At 41.0% G+C, this 21,902-nt stretch overlaps 1 protein-coding gene across 7 annotated transcripts in view; it reads left to right on the top strand.

Annotated features, from left to right (window-relative positions):
• UBXN2A (UBX domain protein 2A) overlaps positions 1-16,078 on the top strand; it is a 76,408-nt gene extending 60,330 nt beyond the window's left edge. For 6 of the 7 annotated variants that reach the window (XM_054476532.2, XM_063648909.1, XM_063648908.1 and 3 more), the window contains exon 7: positions 12,006-16,078. In XM_054476532.2, the coding sequence (XP_054332507.1) occupies positions 12,006-12,204 (199 nt within the window). In that variant the 3' untranslated portion in view covers positions 12,205-16,078. Of the gene's footprint in view, positions 1-2,415; positions 2,516-12,005 lie in introns of those variants that run through there. The other variant, XM_054476534.2, reaches the window with a different exon arrangement.
• Positions 16,079-21,902: the final 5,824 nt, after the last annotated feature.

The following is a 21,902-nucleotide window of genomic DNA, read 5'->3' as shown; positions in this document are numbered from 1 at the left end:
CGAGATCGCATCACTGCACTCCAGCCTGGGGGACAGAACGAGACTCCATCTCAAAAAAAAAAAAAAAAAAAAAAAAACTTACAGAAAATGTTCAAGAACAATATAAAGAACTTTTCTTGGCCAGGTGCAGTGGCTCACGCCTGTAATCCCAGCATTTTAGGAGACTGAGGCAGGCAGATCACAAGGTCAGGAGTTTGAGACCAGCCTGACCAAAATGGTAAAACCCCGTCTCTACTAAAAATACAAAAATTAGCCAGCCATGGTGGCATATGTCTGTAATCTCAGCTACTCAGGAGGCTGAGGCAGGAGAATCGCTTGAACCTGGGAGGCAGAGGTTGTAGTAGGCTGAGATCATGCCACTGCACTCCAGCCAGGGTGACAGAGTGAGGCTCCATCTCAAAAAGAAAAAAAAGAAAGAAAAAACTTTTCTCCCTAAGCATTCAAGAGTTAGTGTCAGTCTGATGACCCATCACTTGAAATACTTAGGTATAGATTATCTATAAACACGGAACTTCTCCCACATAACCACAATACAGCCATTTAAATCAGGAAACTGAACCTTAATACGCTTGTATCGACTAATAGACCCTAATTCAAGGTTTTCCATTTTATCTAATACCTTCCTTTATAGCAAAAGGCCATTCAGAATTACACATTGCACTTAGTTGTCATATCTCAGTTTGAAATAGTTCCTTGTCTTCCTTTGATTTTTATATCCTTGACTTTTTAAAATATTACAAGCCAATTTATTTTGTTTGATGCTTCCTCATGATTATATTTAGGTCACTAATTTTGGCAGGGGTGTGAGAACTAATGCTTTGTACCTCTCATTGTATTCCAACAGGTGGCATCATTTACATTTGTCCCACTATGATGATGTTAAATTTGAGACTCGATTAAAGTGGTGTCTACCAGAGTCCTTTACTGTAAAGTTACTCATTTTCCCTTTGTAATTAATCTGTATTTTGTGGGAAGGACTTTGAAATAGGATACTTATGTTGCTCACAAGACCTCAGATTGATTGATTGATTGATTTATATCTATACCTACTCATAGTTTGCTATTTTATTCAATAGTTTATGAACTCTTACCATCATTATTTATTTTGATATGCACATTGTCTCAGGTACAGTTTGTGAGATGTCCTTTAAACTGATTCCTGTGTTATTTTGAAATGCTCCCATAGTTCTTGAACATTTCCTTGTTTTCAGCACAAATTTTTTTTTCAAGTTCATTCTATGCTTTTCCAGGAATCCCTAGTTCTTTTTAGTGGACAGCGGTATTGACAATCCAGGATCTGGGTACTAGATATGCTTATTGCTTATCAGGATACCACTGCTTCCAGGCCCTCTGTGTGAAAAGAATTGTTTGTGTGCACACGCACACACACACACGCCGAAAAGAAAACTATTTCAAAAATTGAAGAGGGGATACTTCCAGACTCATTCTATGAGGCCAGCATTACCCTGATACCAAAATCAACACAGACACACACAAAAAACCTATACATACACATACGTGTGTGTGTGTGTGTATATGTATATATATGCACTTAAGTTTATATCTGTATTTATTCCTTTTTTTTTTTTTTTGAGACAGGGTCTCACTCTGTCTCCCACGCTGGAGTGTAGTGGTATAATTACAGATCCCTGCAGCCTCCACCTCCCCAGACTCAGGTGATCCTCCTCAGTTTTTATACTTTTAATAGAGAGGGGGTTTCACCCTGTTGCCCAGGCAGGTCTCAAACTCCTGGACTCAAGCGATCCACCTGCCTTGGCCTCCCAAAGTGCTAGGATTACAGGCGTGAACCACCACATCCGGCCTTATTTCTATATTTTTATATATCAAAAACCATGAGTCCACGTAGATACATCCAATTTCAGTCTGGTAGGGCCAGGCGTGGTGGCTCATACCTGTAATCCCAGCACTTTGGGAGGCCAAGGCAGGCAGCTCACTTGAGCCTAGCAGTTCAAAACCAGTCTGGGCAACATGGCGAAACTCTATCTCTACAAAAAACACAAAAAGTAGCCAGATGTGGTGGCACTCACCTGTGTGGTCTCAGATACTCGGGAGGCTGAAGTAGGAGGATCACCTGTACCCTGGGGAGGTTGAGGCTGCAGTAAGCTGTGATTGCACCACTGCACTCCAGCCTGGGCAATAGAACCAGACCTTATCTCAAAAACATATATATAAGGATTGTTCTGATTTTCTCCTTTCCATATTTGTAACTAATTTCTACGGTGCAAGGCCTGGCTCCAGTTATAATTAACACATTTATTTAATCAGTTTTCCTATATGTGACCAATGTCCTTTTTCCACTGCTGCTTCCTACCCCACATGTAAGCCTTCCTCACCCTGCTTGGGCTTTGATTCTCCTGTTGAATTCCAATATGGATTCCCTCCTCTTCCTACTAGGCTCTCTGACACATCATCACCCCAGGGCACCCCTTCATTGGAATGCCCTCTCACACTGCTTGACTTCAGGACTCCATGCCAGTGACCTCCTCCCCTTGGTAGACTGACATTCTGGGCTGCCTCTCAGATGCTCTCCTCACCACTGTCTGGTTCTGACACACTGCAGTGAACTGCTCTTCCATATGAATGCTTTTTTACTCTGCTTGGGACAACCTGCTCTGTTGTGATTTTTACTGGGCAATAGCTGACTGATACAGCCATGTAAACTTGGATTGTTACCAATAAAGGTAGACTGAATAATTATTTCCATATAATGGAAGAAAGTAATCAAAAAATATTTGCAGCTGGGCGTGGTGGCTCAGGCCTGAAATCCCAGCACTTTGGGAGGCCGAGGGGGGCGGATCACTTGAGGTCGGAAGTTCAAGACCAACCTGGCCAACATGGTGAAACCCTGTCTCTACAAAAAATACAAAAATTAGCTGAGTGTGGTGGCCCACTCCTGTAATCCCAGCTACTTGGGAGTCTGAAGCAGGAGAATGGCTTGAACCCAGGAGGTGGAGGTTGCAGTGAGCTGAAATCGCACCACTGCACTCCAGCCTGGGTGACAGAGTGAGAGTCCATCTCAAAAAAAAAAGAAAAGAAAAAAGTATTTGCTATGGCTGCACACATCAGCATGGATGAGTCCCAAAAACATAATGTAGAGATAAAGCTATAGAACACATACACTATGATTCCATTCATGTCAGGTTTAAAAAAGTAAAACTGTCCTTAAAAGCTACTAAGCCATGACTCTTCTTCTCCTACCCACCAGCTTGGATATTTTCCTCACCCCACTTGGCCTCTGACATCCTACACTAGACAGCTCTTATATGGGCCACCACAATTCCCAGCATTTCTGAAATAGATGCCGCCCGTGTTCTGTCCTACTAATGGCTTGGTGGCTTTTGGACTAAATCATTAAAAAATTGTGTTTTTCTTCCTTTTTTTTCTGCTTATTTTATTAGTTACCAAGAGAGTTGTGCTAAAATATCCAACTATGATTATGGATTTGTCTGTTTCTTATTTACTTCTGTCAATGTTTGCTTTATATATTTTAAAGTTATATAATTAGGTCCAGCAGAGATGAAATTGTGTTTTTCTGATTAACTGACTTTGTTGGGGAGAAAAGATTTTCTTCACCCATTGCCTAGATTCATGGCTGAGACCCCTTTAACAAAAGACAGATTAACAAAAGAAATGCATGTGATTTTATATTTTATTTTATACACACACACACACACACACACACACACACACACAAATATATTTTTTTCTTTTTTGTTTTGTTTTGTTTTTGAGACGGAGTCTCTCTCTGTTGCCTAGGCTGGAGTGCAGTGGTGCAATCTCGGCTTCGGCTCACTGCAACTTCTGCCTCCCAGGTGCAAGCAATTCTCCCTGCCCCAGACTCCTGAGTAACTGGGATCACACGCACCTACCACCACACCTGGCTAATTTTTTTTGTATTTTTAGTAGAGAAAGGGTTTGCCATGTTGGCCAGTCTGGTCTCGAACTGCTGACCTCAGGTGGTCTGCTCACCTTGGCCTCCCAAAGTGCTGGGATTACAGGTGTGAGCCACAGCGCCCAGCCTTTCTTGTTTTTTGTTTGTTTGTTTTGTTTTGTTTTTTTGAGACAGTCTCTGTTGCCTAGGCTGGAGTGCAGTGGCATGATCTTGGCTCATTGAAACCTCTGCCTCCTGGGTTCAAGCAATTCTCGTGCCTCAGCCTCCCAGGTAGCTGGGATTATAGGCACCTGCCACCATGCCTGGCTAATTTTTGGGGTTTTTTGTTTTGTTTTGTTTTTTGAGACGGAGTCTTGCTCTGTTGCCAGGCTGGAGTGCAGTGGCGTGATCTCAGCTCACTGCAACCTCCACCTCCCTGGTTCAAGCGATTCTCCTGCCTCAGCCTCCCGAGTAGCTGGGACTACAGGTGTGTGCCACCATGCCCAGCTAATTTTTGTATTTTTAGTAGAGATGGGGTTTCACCATGTTGGCCAGGCTGGTCTTGATCTCCTGATCTCATGATCCTCCTGCCTCAGCCTCCCAAAGTGCTGGGATTACAGGCATGAGCCACCACGCCCAGCCTAATTCTGGTATTTTTAGTAGAGACAGGGTTTCGCCATGTTGGCCAGGCTGGTCTTGAACTCCTGGCCTAAGTTTGATGAGGAAGTGGATAGTTTGTGGAAAAGTATGATTGGAGGGCAAAAGGGGTATGATCTAATGGTAATAAATTAAGGGGAACTTAGCTTACCCTGTTTGTTCAGATTCTTCGTGGCATCTCTGCATCTTCAAGGATAAGGTTGTTCCTTTCCTCTGGGTATACGGACAATACATCGGCAATGAAGGTTTTATGACCTACTTTAGAGGAAGGACAGATAATTTCTTTTTTGGTCTGCTTTGAAGGGAGAAGGGCAAGGGGAAAATGAGACTGATCTACCTGTTTCTGCCGTTTCCTCAAATGCCAAGGTGCCATATTTTAGGGTAGCATATCTTGAACCTTGTCAACCTTTTTAGCACTGTCACATGTCTCTCTTAATCCCTGGTAAAGCTTTTTGTGTTAAATCTACTCTGCCTGATATTAATATGGTCATAACAGCTTCCTTCTAATTAGTATTTGCCTGGTATATTTTTCTCCTTACTTTTAATTTCAGCGTATCTCTGTATATTTATCTGTGTGTGTATTTAAAACTATCTCTTGTAAATAGTTGAGTTTTGTTTTTAAATCTAGGCTAACAGTATTAGTTTCTGGTTTTGTGGGGTTTTTTCCTCCTGCTTTACTCTGCAAGGAGGTTTCTGTTTTGTGGATTTCTTTAGCTACCATCTACCTGGTGCTTTCTATGTGTTTGGCTCTCTTGAAGGCATTTCACTTTTATTTCTGTCAAAACCATTCTAGACAGCTGGAATCACACAACTGATTATCATAATAATAGAAGAAGCACAAGTTTGAAATTGTGTCCTGGAATGTTCTTTTGTGACCTAAATTCCTTCCAAATGAAGAGGAGAGCAAACTAAAGATGTACAAATGGGAATGGGGATTTGTTATTCTGGCCCAAGCTTATTTGTTTATCTTCAGGGAAATAACATTTTAATCTTGACTTGTTTATCTAGATGAATAATAATGAAACATGTAGCTTTTTTTCCTGCTAAATGACTGAAGCATTTAAAAATTTTTGGCCAACAGCATTTATTTAGTAATGATTAATCAGGCTTTTTCTTTTCTTTTTCTTTTAAATATGTAATATATTTTGGTAGAGACAGGGTCTCACCTGCTGGGATTATAGGCTTGAGCCACTGCACCTGGCCAACAATTTCACTCTGTTACTCTCTTCCTTTTTGCTATTTTTGTCTACAAATATGTTACTTCTACGAACATTTTAACAACCCTCAAAATGTTATTACTTGTAAACAATATTCACTTATATATCATTTTATTTTTTCTGTTTTTTTACCCAGTTTGATGTGTTTTAGCCTGAACAATTATCCTTAGTATCTCTTACATTTTTTTAATTTTTTAATTTTTATTTTTTTTCAAGACAGAGTCTTGCTCTGTCACCTGGGTTGGAGTGCAGCAGCGTGATCTCAGCTCACTGCGACCTCTGCCTCCCTGGTTTAAGCAATTCTCCTGCCTCAACTTCCCAAGTAGCTGGCATTACAGGCATGCACTACCACACCCAGCTAATTTTTGTATTTTTTTGGTAGAGACAGGGTTTCACCATGTTGGCCAGGCTGGGCTCCAACTCCTGACCTTGTGGTCCACCCACCTCGGCCTCCCAAAGTGCTGGGATTACAGGCGTGAGTCACCGAGCCCTGCCTTTAGTATCTCTTTAATTGCTTATCTACTAATGATGAATTCTCTTAGCTTTGATTTGAACACATCTTCATTTTTAAAGACCATTTTCACTAGGCTAGAACTGTCAGGTTTTTCTAGCACATCAGCTCTTAAGAATGCCCATATGTTGTCTTCCAGCTTCCATTCTCCTACTAAAAAATCAGCTGTCAGCCTTTTTCTTGCTTTTTTGACAGATTTTAAGTCTTTTTTCCTCTCAGTTTAAAATTGTTCTCTTTGTTCTTAGATTTTAATAGTTTGAATATGATGTGCCTAGGTGTTAGTTATCTTTGTATTATATTGCTTAGAATTTGCTGAGTTTCTTGGATCCATAGTTAAGGTTTTTTGTCAGTTTGGGGAGTTTCTTGGCCAGTATTAATGGAAATTTTCTTGTATTTTATTTTCTTTTGTCTTTGGCATTTGTGGCTTTATGTACATGTATCTTAGATGTTTTCAGTGTATCTTATATTCTTTTCTAATTTTTTTTCTTCTTTTTCCTTCTGATTCAGTCTGCGTATTTTCCATTTGACCTGTCTTCCAGTTCAGTAATCTGTTGTATTGGTCTGGTCTGTTAAATACATGTGTTGGAATTCTTACTTTCAATTCTACTGTCACTTGTAGACTTTTCATTTGAGTCTGCTATTTTTCAGGTGTCTGGTGAAATTCCTCATCTTTTTATTTTATCTGTTGCTTCTTCTGGATTTTAGCATACCTTATAATTTATCTGGTCATTAGACCTTGTTTATGGAAACATTGTAGAAGTTTCAGATGACATCATCTTCCTCCAAAGATACCTATGCTTCTATCAGACAGATTCCTAATGGATTATGTTGATTTTATTAAGAGTTAGTTGGATTGACTGTAGACTTTACCGGGGCTGGTTGGTTATCTGTTTTGCTTTTAGAGCATGGACTTGAACCTTAGGGTCTGACCCTTAGAACTGGTGAAAACCTGAGTGTTTACCAAGACTCCTTCACATTGGCAGAGCTTAAACTCTAGAGTCTGTGTGCCCAGCATTTTAGAGCTGCTAGAATCTCTCCTCAGTTGCTGTTTTCTGTTGGGTTCTTTGAATTCTCATTCTACTAATAGCTGAGGAGTTAGCCAATAACTTGAGAGTTTGTTATGGTTTTCTGGGCACATTTCTTTGTGGGTCCCTCTATTCCAGGATTTTGGCTTATAAATCCCAGCTTCTTGTCTCTCCTTGGTGTAGTGAAATGGCTTTTTTTTTTTCCCTAATTCACTGCTACAAATTGGAAAGTGCCGTCAGTGAAAAAACCAGTGTGAATGTGGAGCTCACCTTGTGCATTTCCTTCCTACAGGGCTCTCAGATCATTTACATTGGTTGGTCTTCAGTGTTTTCACATAGCGCTTTTATGTTTAGATGCTCCTTGACTTATGATGTAATGTCTCAATAAACCCATCCACGTTGAAAATGCATTTACCCAGCACTTTGGGAGGCTGAGGCGGGTGGATCACGAGGTCAGGAGATCGAGACCATCCTGGCTAACATGGTGAAACCCCGGCTCTACTAAAAATACAAAAAAAAATTAGCCAGGCGTGGTAGCGGGCGTCTGTAGTCCCGGCTACTCGGGAGGCTGAGGCAGGAGAATGGCGTGAACCCAGGAGGCGGAGCTTGCAGTGAGCCAAGATCATGCCACTGCACTCCAGCCTGGGCAACAGAGCGAGACTGTCTCAAAAACAAAAAAAAAAAAAAAAAAGAAAATGCATTTAATACCCCGATGAACCCATTGTAAAGTTGAAAAATAGTTACGTCAAAGCATTTTAAGTCAGAGACCGTCTGTGTATTGTCCAGCTTTTATAGCAATATTTTTAGGAGCACTACTTCAATAAAAGCCATTTCATCAATGATCAAAACAAAATCATCTTATTGTCTTTTTATTTTTTATTTATTTGTTTTTTTGGGATGGAGTCTCGTTCTGTCACCCAAGTTGGAGTGCAGTGGCTCAATCTCGGCTCACTGCAACCTGCACCACCTCCCAGGTTCAAGCAATTCTCCTTCCTCAGCCTTCTAAGTAGCTGGGATTACAGGTGTGCATCACCACGCCTGGCTAATTTTTTTTGTGTGTGTGTGTGTGTGTCGGAGTCTCGCTCTGTCGCCGAGGCTGGAATGCAGTGGCATGATCTCGGCTCACTGCAACCTCTGCCTCCTGGTTTCAAGCGATTCTCCTGCCTCAGCCTCCCGAGTAGCTGGGACTACAGGTGCGTGCCACCATGTTCGGCTAACTTTTTATATTTTTAGTAGAAACAGCGTTCACCATATTGGCCAGGCTGGTCTTGAACTCCTGAGCTCAGGTGATCTGTCTGCCTCAGCCTCCTAAAATGCTGGGAGTACAGGCATGAGTCACCATGCCCAGCCCTCTTAATGTCTTTTTACACTCTGCTGAATCTTTAGTTATGCTGCATTTGCATTCCTATTGTTGTTCAATTATGCCTTCTCTTTTTCTTTTTTCTTTTCTTTTTTTTTTTTTTTTTTTTTTTTTTTGCCCAGGCTGGAGTGCAGCAGCGTGATCTCAGCTCACTGCAACCTCCACCTTCCGCTTTCAAGAGATTCTCCTGCCTCAGCCTCCCAAGTAGCTGGAACTACAGGCGCCTGCCACCACACCCGGCTAATTTTTGTATTTTTAGTAGAGATGGGGTTTCACCATGTTGGTCAGGCTGGTCTCGAACTCCTGACCTCGTGATCTACCCGCCTCAGCTTCCCAAAGTGCTGGGATTACAGGCATTAGCCACCATGCCCAGACTTTTTTTTTTAAATAAAAGATGGGGTCTCGCTATGTTGCCCAGGCTGGATTGGTGGGGTTGTTCACAGGTGCGATCCCACTACTGATCAGCACAGGAGTTTTTACTTGCTCAATTTCTGACCTGGGCTGGTTCACCCCTCCTTAGGGAACCTCTTTCACCTGGAGGTCACCATATTGATTCCAAAGTTAGTGCAGTCACCTGATTGCCATAGCACACTACAGCCCCGGAAATCCTGGGCTCAAGGAATCCTCCCACCTCAGCTTCCCAAGTAGCTGGGACTATGTGCATGTGCCACTGCGCCCAGTGCTGTTTTTTTATTTAGAGATGGGTCTTGCTATATTGCCTAGATTGATCTGGAATTCCTGGGCACAAGTGATCCTCCTGCTTTGGCCTCCCAAAGTCCTGGGATTACAAGTGTGAGCCAGCCTATTTTTCTTGATAAATCTTGTCAGATTTGTTCATTTTTATTAGTCTCTTTAAAGACTTTTTGCTTAGTCAATTCTATTTCTGAAAATATCTTTATACTTTCATTGGATTTATTTTCTTCTTTTGGTAAATTAGATGTTAAGGCTGTGATAAAATGGCAATTTACATAAGCACATCTGATTTCTTATATCTCTGGATTTAAGAATGTGAACAGTCTAAAGCCTTTATTTATTTTTATTTATTTATTTTTGAGACGGAGTCTAACTCTGTTGCCCAGGCTGGAGTGCAGTGGCGCAATCTTGGCTCACTGCAACCTCTGCCTCCCAGGTTCAAGCGATTCTCCTGCCTCAGCCTCCCGAATACCTGGGACTACAGGCACCACCACACCCAGCTAATTTGTGTATTTTTAGCAGAGACGGAATTTCACCATGTTGGCCAGGATGGTCTCAATCTCTTGACCTTGTGATCTGCCTGCCTTGGCCTCCCAAAGTGCTGGGACTACAGTCACCACCACACCCAGCTAATTTGTGTATTTTTAGCAGAGACGGAATTTCACCATGTTGGCCAGGATGGTCTCAATCTCTTGACCTCGTGATCTGCCTGCCTTGGCCTCCCAAAGTGCTGGGATTACAGGTGTGAGCCACCGTACCCGGCCTCTAAAGCCTTTATATATTGCATTTGTTTTGATTTTATTATTTTGCCAGAACTTGATTTATTTTAATATTTTCTTTTTTTTTTTTTGAGACGGAGTCTTGCTCTTGTCACCCAGGCTGGAGTGCAATGGCGTGATTTTGGCTCACTGCAACCTCACCTCCTGGGTTCAAGTGATTCTCCTGCCTCAGCCTCCCGAGTAGCTGGGATTACAGGTGCCCGCCACCACACCCAGATAATTTTTGTATATTTAGTAAAGACAGGCTTTCACTATGTTGGCCAGACTAGTCTTGAACTCCTGACCTCAGGTGATCCACCCACCTCAGCCTCCCAAAGTGCTGGGATTACAGGCGTGAGCCACCACACCTGGCCTATTTTAATATTTTCTAACTTAATACATAAATATAGATATCTCTCAACATTGTTTTTTGTTTCTGTCATTTCCACTTTCTAGTTTTTTGTTGTCGTCATCATTGATACATGAGCTTTTTAACTTATTTTTCACTCATCCAATATTTATTTTATCTCTGATAGGTACTTTTCTAGGCACCAAGGATGTATCTATGAACAGAAACAAAAAATACTTGTTTTGTGTAATTTCCAGTCAGGAGAGACAGAAAATAAATAAGTCATATAATATTTGAGAAGGCACATTTGAAAAATATAAAAGCAGAGAAGAATAATGGATAAGAATCTTGGCTGGGCACAGTGGCTCACACTTGTAATCCCAGCACTTTAGGAGGCTTAGGCGGGTGGATCACCTGAGGTCAGGAGTTCAAACAAGCCTGGCCAACATGGCAAAACCCCATCTCTACTAAGAAATACAAAAACTAGCCGGATGTGGTGGCAGGTACCTATAATCCCAGCTACTAGGGAGGCTGAGGCAGGGAGAATTGCTTGAACCCAGGAGGTGGAGGTTGCAGTGAGCCAAGATCACGCCGCTGCATTCCAGCCCAGGCAACAGAGTTAGACTCCATCTCAAAAAAAAAAAAAAAAAGAATCTCTCTTTTTTTGAGACGGGGTCTCACCGTTTCATCCAGGTTAGGATACAGTGACATGATCTCAGCTCACTGCAACCTTCGTCTCCTGGGATCAACCTTAGTCTCCCACCTCAGCCTCCCGAGCAGCTGGACCTGTCTTTTAAGTCCACACTCCAATCCTTCCACCTCCAGAAATCTTTCCCCAGTTCTTTTAACCTTTGTTTTCTTGCTTTTTATATTTATGTTCTTTGACATAAGCTTTAACCTTTAGTTATCCAATTTTTGGTACCCAAATGAATACACAGGACTGGGTCTTAGACTTTTTTGGTAGCCCTTATAGGTTTAATAAAGTGGCACATAGTGAATTTTAGTGAATTGATTGAATGAGAGAATTCTTTCTTAAGTGATAGGCATATTTCATTAATTCTGAGTTGCACATTTTTTCACATTTTAGCATCTGTGAAATGAGGGTGCATTCTATAATCCATGGCTACATGACAATCATGATACAGTTGTGACAGCCTCTCTAAAACATAGCCATAATTCCTTTGTCTTACCTAAGATAATTAACAGTAGTAATTCCTTATTGTCATCAAATTTCTGGGAGTCAAACTTTAAAAGATAGCCCAAATAATCAGTTATATCATAAATTCAGTTATTCTATATATTAACATCCAGAGTCTGGGTGTTGTGGCTCATGCCTGTGATCTCAGCACTTTGGGAGGCTGAGGCAGGAGGATCAGTTGAGCCCAGGAGTTATGATGGCACCACTGCACTGCATCCTGGGTGACAAAGCAAGACACTATCTCTAACAATAACATATCCAGATACTTTTACCAGTTGTTATTACTATAAATTAGGTAATTCAAATTTTCATAAAATTATATTAATAGTTTTTGCTGTTTTACAGAGTAAGCCATATCAAAGACTTCATTGAAAAATACCAAGGATCTCAAAGAAGTCCTCCATTTTCCCTGGCAACAGCTCTTCCTGTCCTCAGGTTGCTAGATGAGACACTCACACTGGAAGAAGCAGATTTACAGAATGCTGTCATCATTCAGAGACTCCAAAAAACTGCTGCATCTTTTAGAGAACTTTCAGAGCACTGATTTTTGATAGACTAAGTGGAAAATTTGCAGAGAAATGATGGTTGTAAGTGGACATACAAACCAAAATTGGGGATTGGAGAAGTCAGACTCACTAGACTTTTGGTTCGAGTACTATTGAACTCTCTCCTGATGAGAAGATGTTTAGATAAGTACAAGTTAGGAAAGTAGCATATGACTGGAAACTATATTCAGTGCACTTTCTCCAAAAGACTACCCAGAAAAATAGACTTATTTTCAAATACCAGTTATCAAGATATATTAAATAGCTGTATTATTTAGAATCTTAATATGGTATAAATTAGCAAATGTATTCACAATATTCATTCAAACATCATTCCCAGACAGCAGGGATTTATTTAAATGTTAGCTGTCTCAGAGTTTTTAAATAGCTAATACGACCAGGTACAGCGGTTCATGTCTGTAATCCCAGCACTTTGGGAGGCCGAGACAGGCAGATCACGAGGTCAACAGATTGAGACCATCCTGGCAAACATGGTGAAACCCCATCTCTAGTAAAAATACAAAAATTAGCTGGGCATGGTGGTGCGCACCTGTAGTCCCAGCTACTCGGGAGGCTGAGGCAGGAGAATCGCTTGAACCTGGGAGGTGTAGGTTGCAGTGAGCTGAGTTTGAGCAACTGCACTCCAGCTTGGTGACAGAGCAAGACCCCCTCTCAAAAATAAATAAAATAAAATAAAATAAATATAAATAATTGTGGCCGGGTGCAATAGCTCATGCCTGTAATCCCAACACTTTGGGAGGCTGAGATGGGAGGATCACTTGAAGCCAGGAGTTTAAAACCAGAATGGTCAACAGAGTGAGACCCCTGTCTATATATTTTTTTAATTAAAAAAATAAAAGAATAAAATTGTGTAGCTTAGTATAGTATCAAGATTAATCTGCCTACTCACATTTCTACACTATAAAAATGTAATAAAAGAAAATTCTCTTTCTAGAAAGCCTATTCCTTTTCCATTTTATTTTCTTTCAAAAATTACGGATTTGTTTTTGGCTAACATTTGGAATTAGCCATTCATTTGCCACCACTCACTTAGAATATAATGCCTGTGTGTGTCACATTACTAGTATTTTTTAAATGCATCATATAAAGTATGGTTTTCTGTTTCTTTTTTGTTTGTTTGTTTGGGACAGAGTTTTGCTCTTGTTGCCCAGGCTGGAGTGCAGTGGTGCAATCTCAGCTCACCACAACCTCTGCCTCCCGGGTTCAAGCGATTCTCCTGCCTCAGCCTCCCCAAGTAGCTGGGATTACAGGCATGCGCCACCACGCTTGGCTAATTTTGTATAGTAGACACGTGGTTTCACCATGTTGGTCAGGCTGGTCTCGAACTCCTGACCTCAGGGGATCTGCCCGCCTTGGCCTCCCAAAGTTCTGGGATTACAAGTATGAGCCACCGTGCCCAGCTGGTTTTCTGTTTCATACATCAGCATCAACTTGTGAATACATTTAAAGATTATTTCATTTTGATATCACAAAGATAAACAGGCTTTATATCTTAGACTTTTAACTAAATCCAGTTAGACCTCAATTTTTCACTGTCAGATTAAATCCCCATACCTGAAAATAAGTTTAACATTTTTTTTTGCAAATGATCTATTGAATCAGATTTAAAATAAAGCATGCATTGAGTGTGCCAAGGAACTAAGTGGTCCATAGCAGCAGTAATGTTCATAGGGTGCGAGATGCATGCTATGAATCAGCAATTCTCAAACATTTTTATCTCAAGACCATTTGTTTATGTGAGCTATATATATTATTATATTAAATATTAAATTTTTAAAATATTTATTTATGGGCTGGGCACGGTGGCTCACGCCTGTAATCCCAGCACTTTGGGAGGCTGAGGCAGGCAGATCACAAGGTCAGGTGATTGAGACCATCCTGTCCAACATGGTGAATCCCTGTCTCTACTAAAAATACAAAAAAAAAAATTAGCTGGGTGTGGTGGCATGCGCTTCTAGTCCCAGCTACGTGGGAGGCTGAGGCAGGAGAATCGCTTGAACCCGGGAGGCAGAGGTTTCAGTGAGCTGAGATTGCGCCACTGCACTCCAGCCTGGTGACGGAGCGAGACTCTGTCTCAAAAAAAAAATTATTCACTTAAAAATAACTTCTGGCTGAACATGGTGTCTCACGCCTGTAATCCAAGCACTTTGGGAGGCCAAGACAGGTGGATCACTTGAGTCCAGGAGTTTGAGACCAGCCTGGGCAATAAGGCAAAACCCATCTATAAAAATTACAAAAATTAGTATGGTGGCTCACACCTGTAATCCCAGCACTTTGGGACACTAAAGCAGGCAGATCACCTGAGGTCAGGAGTTCGAGACCAGCCTGGTCAATGTGGTGAAACCATGTCTGTACTAAAAATACAAAAATTAGCCAGGTGTGGTGGCACATGCCTGTAATCTCAGCTACTAGGGAGGCTGAGGGAGGAGAATTGCTTGAACTCAGGAGGCAGAGGTTGCAGTGAGCTGAGACTGCGCCACTGCACTCTAGCTTAGGCAACAGAGTAAGACCCTGCCATAATAATAACTTTTTTTTTTTTTGAGATAGAGTTCTGCTCTTTCCCCCAGACTAGAGTGCAATGGCGCTATCTCGGCTCACTGCAACTTGCGCCCCCCGGGTTCAAGTGATTCTTCTGCCTCAGCCTCCCAAGTAGCTGGGATTATAGGCGCCCACTACCACGCCTGGCTAATTTTTGTATTTTTAGTAGAGACGGGGTTTCGCCATGTTGGACTGGCTGGCCTCCAACTCCTAACTTCAGGTGATCCGCCCGCCTTGGCCTCCCAAAGTGCTAGGATTATAGGCGTGAGCCACTGTGCCCAGCCAATAATAACTTATAAAACATGAAACAATTTAGTGAGAAAAGCAGCCGGTTTTTTAGGGGGAATTACTTTCTGTCATAAAGAAGATAGATGGGTTCTCATGTCTTTTACATTCAGTCTGTTGTGCAGTCACATGTCATGTAGACTCTGGAAAAGATGTCTGTACACTGGTGAAAGAATGAAAAGAAGCAAATAATGCCTTAGTATGATTATGAAAAACGTTTTGACTTCACAGCGCCCTCAATGGGTCTCGGGAATCTCCAGGGATCCCTCAGGCACACTTTGAGAACCAATCTATGTAAAGTGGTGGTTCACAATGATTCTCAAGCCTTAGTTTCAGAATCATTTGGGGCAGCTTTTCAAAAATGCCATTCCTGCCACCTACCGCAAAGATTCTGATTCATTGTATCTGTGATGGGTCTCAGATCTCTGCATTTTTAATCTCACTGATTCTTAAGTATGTGGTAGAAGTACCTTTCTTCAGGAAATTCTGTCCTAAGCTTTTACCCTGAGAAAATAAAACCTGCATGCTTTCACTATGGACAGTGGGAGACTCCACTGAAACAGATCTGCTAGGCCACTAAGTTTATCCTTGTCACCCAGTTTGCTCTTGGAAAGAGTCTGTTCCCTTTTGTCACTGAACCAATCATGACATAAACTTGTGCTTTACTTCCTGTAGCACAGCCGAGACAAGGCTGGAACATTTAATTAAGGTTTTTACTAAGGACTCAGGAATAACAACAGGGAAATATCTATGTAACTAGATGACCTGACATAAAATCTATCTTCTGATTGCAGTCTATTGTGAGAATGCTGCTTTTCCTAGCTCCCAGCCTTCCATGGGGCAGAAGGCTGTCTTTTAATTAGGAAGAGAGGGAGGACAAAGGAGAGCCTTTTCTTTTGTCCATTACTCTTAGAAATGAACAGGTACATAATAGAAAATAAATAATTATTGTTGGTAATGTTTACACAGCAGTGTTAGAGCCTCTCTGTAGTGAAACAAAAATAATGTTCTTACCAAAAAAAACAAAAAGCGAGGCAATGGTAAAATCAATGAGCTTATCTTTCTGATATAGAAAATAACAGGATGATTATTAATACATGTTAAGGAATCTAAGAAAATGTTTCATATAGGCCTATCATGTAGCATTTTTATTTGCATAATTATAGTCAACATATGATTCTCCATATATGGGTCTCTCATTGAGAATGTTTCTGGTGTACCTATAGAAAAGCCTCTTTGGTAGATTTTCCGGTTTATAATTATTTAACCAGAAGATACATGGGAGGTTCTTTTGTATGTACCTGTAGAATACATCCCAGTAAGGGTCCTATGGAGAAAGACCTGTTGTCAGCAATAACCTTCATTATTCTAACTGTGAAACATTCATTAATGCGAATAATATTCTCAAAGGTTTTCTACAATGAGAATCATCCAGTAAAGCTTTTTACCTGAGAATTTAAAAGTTGTGAAATTGTTAGTTAAATGTGTATAATTATCAAAAGAGGTTGACTTTGGAAAACAAACTCAATTTGCTAAGGGAAGGAAAACTTGAAAATAATCATTTAGATGTGGAATACAATTTGACCTAAGCAATTGTTTCAAAACTGTCTTCAGTTTCTTCAAAATAATTGTTATGGCTGATATGTAGAAATACATATCTAGGCCAGGCACAGTGACTCATGCCTGCAGTCCCAGCACTTTGGGAGGCTGAGGCGGATGGATCATGAGGTCAAGAGATCGAGACCATCCTGGTCAACATGGTGAAACCTCGTCTATACTAAAAATGCAAAAATTAGCTGGGCGTAGTGGTGTGCGCCTGTAGTCCCAGCTACTCAGGAGGCGGAGGCAGGAGAATCACTTGAGCCCTGGAGGCAGAGGTTGCAGTGAGCTGAGATCGTGCCACTGCACTCCAGCCTGGGCGACAGAGCGAGACTCTGTCTCAAAAAAAAAAAAGAAAAAAATACACATCTAATGTTACAGATTGTGGTTTATTGGTTAATTACTATGCATTTTTTTAGTTTAAAAATAATGTTATTTTATATACTTCTCTCAGTATAATTTTTCATGACATTTCAGCATGTTGATAATATGTGTGCATCTATTTCAGTGCCTTAAAGTATTTTGAGAGCAATCTTTTGCTGACAGTTGAAGAACTGTTAAGAATGAAATACTGTTCATTAAAAGGATCTGTGAAATCATTTACCCTTGTTATAAAATAGTTATATGCAAATACACTTGTTGTTTTATTTGGCAAAGTCATTCAGTTTGATAATCAACAAACATTTATTAGGTGCCTTTGCTTTAACCAACATTACTTTCATTTAATACTCAGAAATGTAAAGATGTGATATTTTTGAATACTAACTCAATGATGTGTTTAATTTTTCAACTATTCTTTGTGTCATGAGCTGAACTAGCATGAAGACTCTTTAGTAGGGTTTACTCCTTTGTTCTTTTCCTAAGTACAAACCATTTTATGAAAAAATTGCTCATTGCACTAAATCTTCAGATGGAAATGGCTCATTCAGTAGACCAATATTTGACTCTTTGTCATTTGTTGTAATGTATTTTTTGCACAGATAGTTTATATTCATTATAGAAAACTATAATATGCAGATATGCTAAAATGATCCTTAAATCACCTGTTATTCTGCCTTTCACATATAACCACTGCTGGTCCTAGTGGTGCATGCCTGTTGTCCCAGCTACTCAGGAGACTGAGGCAGGAGGATCGCTTGAGCCCAGAAGTTCTGGAGTGTAGTGTGCTCTGCCAGTCGGTCAGGTGTCTGCACTAAGTTTGGCATCAATTTGGTGATCTCACTGGAACGGGGGACTACCAGGTTGCCCATTGGAAAAGGAGCAAGAAAGAATGCTGATCAGTAGTGGTATTACACCTGTGAATAGTCACTGCATTCCAGCATGAACAACACAGGAGAACTTGATCAGTAGTGGTAGTACACCCGTGAATAATTACTGCATTCCAGCATGAACAACACAGGGAGAACTTGTCTCTTTTAAAAAGTGAAAAAAAAAGGCCAGGCACAGTGGCTCATGCCTGTAATCCCAGCACTTTGTGAGGCCGAAGTGGGCTGATCACAAGATCAGGAATTCCAGACCAGCCTAGCCAACATGGTGAAACCCCGTCTCTACTAAAAATACAAAAATTAGCCAGGCATGTTGGCACGTGCCTGTAATCCCAGCTACTCGGGAGGCTGAGGCAGAAGAATCGCTTGAACCCGGGAGGCAGAGGTTGCAGTGAGCCGAGATCATGCGGCTGCGCTCCAGCCTGAGCGACAGAGCAAGATTCTGTCTTGAAAAAAAGAAAAAGAAAAAAATTAAAAAATTTAGAAATTAAAAACTACTAGTTACATTTTGATGTGCATCCTTTCAGATATTTTTTAGCATATCAGCTTTTAGTCTTGTTTTAATTAAAAGGCAGCTGCCTTTGTTATTTAATCCTACTTTATTGAAATCTAATTTGTCTTTTGCATTAAAAATTACATTATGAACTTACCATCACTTTAAATAGAATACTGACTGTTAGAGAGGGAAATGCCTTTTATTATAATTACATTTTTTGCTATCCAAAAAAGTTATTTTATTTTTTTTTTGAGATGGAGTTTCACTCTTGTTGCCCAGGCTGGAGTGCAATGGTGCGATCTCAGCTCACTGCAACCTCCACCTCCCAGGTTCAAGCGATTCTCCTGCCTCAGCCTCCCAAGTAGCTGGGATTACAGGAGCCCACCACCATGCTCGGCTAATTTTGTATTTTTTTTAGAGACGGGGTTTTGCCATGTTGGTGGGGCTGGTCTTGAACTCCTGAGCTCAGGTGATCCACCCACCTCGCTTCCCAAAATGCTGGGATTACAGGTGTAAGCCACTGTGCCCAGTCACTTTTTAATTTTTAAAATTGTTTTTACCTGCTGCCTTTCAAACTTAAAATTGCAGTAGTATAAACAACAAAGTACAAATGTTGAGAATGCAGTATTTCCAAACCTTTTAAAAATGCATATCAATAGGACGTACTTGAAAGTAGATTATCTAGCTGAACACTGGCTCACGCCTGTAATCCCAACACTTAGGGAGGCAGAGGCAGGAATATAGCTTGAGCCCAAGAGTTCGAGACCAGTCTGAGCAACATAGCAAGATCCTATTCTCCACAGAAAGGAAAAAAAAAACAAAAACGAACTGTAAAAGTAGATTATATAAAGAAACTTTGGCTTTAGTTTATGTTTAATTTCCAAGGAATTAAATATTTAGCACATGCATTATCTAATCTATCCTTGTATTTGCAATCAGGGAAACAAAATGTACCCATTTTGTAGATTAAGGAATTAAAACATATAAAATGGAATGACTTGCTCTAAACTGGGTAGTGTATCCTTTAGGATTAGATTTAGCTATGACAGAAAATCCAGAATAATAGTTGCTTACAAGGTCAAATTTTATTTCCCATGCAAAAGTCCAGAGGGAAGCAGTTCAGGGCTGGTAGATCAACCTCATAAAATCATCAGATTCCTGTACTGTTGATCTGCCAATCTCATCACTCTGCAGACTTGGGGTCTCAGGGTAGCTGCACTAGCACCAGCCGACACATTTGTATTTCAGCCAATAGGAAGAAGCAGATTCCTTTCCTTTTAAATTTAAACAGCTTTATTGAGATGTAATTCACATGTTGTGCAATTCACCCATTTAAAGTATACAATTCAGGCTAGGCCGATGGCTCACTGTAATCCCAGCACTTTGGGAGGCCGAGGTGGATCACCTGAGGATCAGGAGTTCAAGACCAGCCTGGCCAACATGGTGAAAGCACATCTCTACTACAAATACAAAAACTAGCCGGGCATGGTGGCGCATGCCTGTAATCCCAGCTACTCGGGAGGCTGAAACAGGAGAATCACTTGAACCCGGGAGGTGGAGGTTGCAGTGAGCTGAGATCGTGCCCCTGCATTCCAGCCTGGGCAACAAAACAAGACTCTGTCTCAAAAAAATAAATAAATAAAAATAAAGTATACAATTCAATGTTTTTTAGTGTATTTATAGGGTTGTGCAACCATCACAATTTAATTTTAGAAAATTTTTGTCCATTCTAAAACCTCATACGCATTAGCAGTCACTCCCTAGCCCAGTCCCAAGCAACTACAAATGTACATTCTGTCTCTGTTTGCCTATTCTAGACATTTGACATAAATGGAATAATACAATTTGTAGTCTTTTGTGACTGGCTTCTTAGCATACTGTCATCAAGGTTCATCTGTGTTGTAGCATGCACTGGTCCTTCATTCCTTTTTCTTGCCCAATAGTAGTCCATTGTATGGATATACCACATTATATTTATTCATTCATAACCTGATGGACATTGGCTTGTGTCCTCTTTGGCATATATATATATACACACACACACACACACACACACATATATGCACGCTGCTAATGAACGTTCATGTTCAAGATTTTATGTGAACATGTTTTCATTTCTGTAGGGTGTATACACCTAAGAGTGGAATTGTGGGTCATGTGGTAATTCCACGTTTTACTTTGAGAAACTGCCAAACTTTTCCAAAGGACCGTCACTAGTTTCCATTCCTGCTAGCAGTGTATAGGGGTTCTGATTTCTCCACATCCTCCCCAATACTTGTCTCATTTTAATTACAGCCACCCTGTGGATATGAAATGGTGTCTCACTGTAGTTTCGATTTGTATTTCCATGTGCTTACTGTTCATTTGTATATCTTTAGAGAAATATCCAAATTCTTTGCCCATTTTAGAATTGGATTGTCTTTTAATTGTTGAGTTGTGAAAGTTGATTCCAATACAAATCCCTTTTCTCCCATTCCATGGGTTGTCTTTATACCCACTTGTTGGAATCGTTTACAGCACAAAGGTTTTCATTTTGAAAACTTTTGTAGTTCATCCAGTTTGTGCTTTTGGCGTCCTAAGAAACAATTGCCTGGCCCAATATGATGAAGACTTGCTCCTAGGTTTTTTGTGTTTGGTTGGTTTTGTTTTTGTTTTTGTTTTTGAGACAGAGTCTCCCTCTGTCGCCCAGGCTGGAATGCAGTGGCACAATCTTTGCTCACTGCAATCTCCGCCTCCCGGGTTCAAGCGATTCTCCTGCCTCAGCCTCCCGAGTAGCTGGGATTACAGGCGTGACCCACCGTGCGTGGCCCTTGCTCCTGTTTTTTCATGAGTTTCATGTTCTAGGTCTATGATGCATTTTTAGTTAATGTGTGCCGCTGTTACTGATGGAAGGTATGAGTCACGTGGCACCAAAATATGTCAGCAGGAGCGAATCTATATGGGTCTGCAGCAACCTCAATTCCTGCCTCCTCAGAAGAAAGAATTCCACTGAGGGGCATAAGGCAGAAGGAGAGACTGAGGCAAGTTTTAGAGCAGGAATAAAAGTTTATTAAAAAGCTCTACAGCAGAAATGAAAGGAAGGAAAGTACACTTGGAAGAGGGCCAAGCGGGTGACCTGAAAGAGAAGTGCACAGTTTGACCTTTTGACCTGGGGTCTTATACATTGGCATACTTCTGGGGTCTTGCATCCCTTCTCCCCTGATTCTTCCCTTGGGAGGCCTGCCTGCATGGGCAGTGGTCTGCCAGCACTTGGGAGGAGAGTGTGCACACTGTGTATACTGGAGTTGTACCCATGCTCACTGGAGGCGTTCTTCCCTTACCAGTCCAGTGTCCTTGGAAGGTCACATGTCATTTAAACTCCGCAATTTGTGTAAGCCCACTTGCCCAGCTCCTGAGATCCTACCGAGAAGCTGATCACCAGTTTCAGGTTTTCTCTATCTATTGGGAGACTGCCTTTCCCTGGCCCCGCTGGATCAATTATCATTTTAGAGGG

Source organism: Pongo pygmaeus, chromosome 12 (genome assembly GCF_028885625.2).
Source record: "Pongo pygmaeus isolate AG05252 chromosome 12, NHGRI_mPonPyg2-v2.0_pri, whole genome shotgun sequence".
NCBI lineage: Eukaryota > Metazoa > Chordata > Mammalia > Primates > Hominidae > Pongo > Pongo pygmaeus.
The sequence above is the reverse complement of the archived record's forward strand: the minus strand, read 5'-3'. Positions and strand labels throughout refer to the sequence as shown.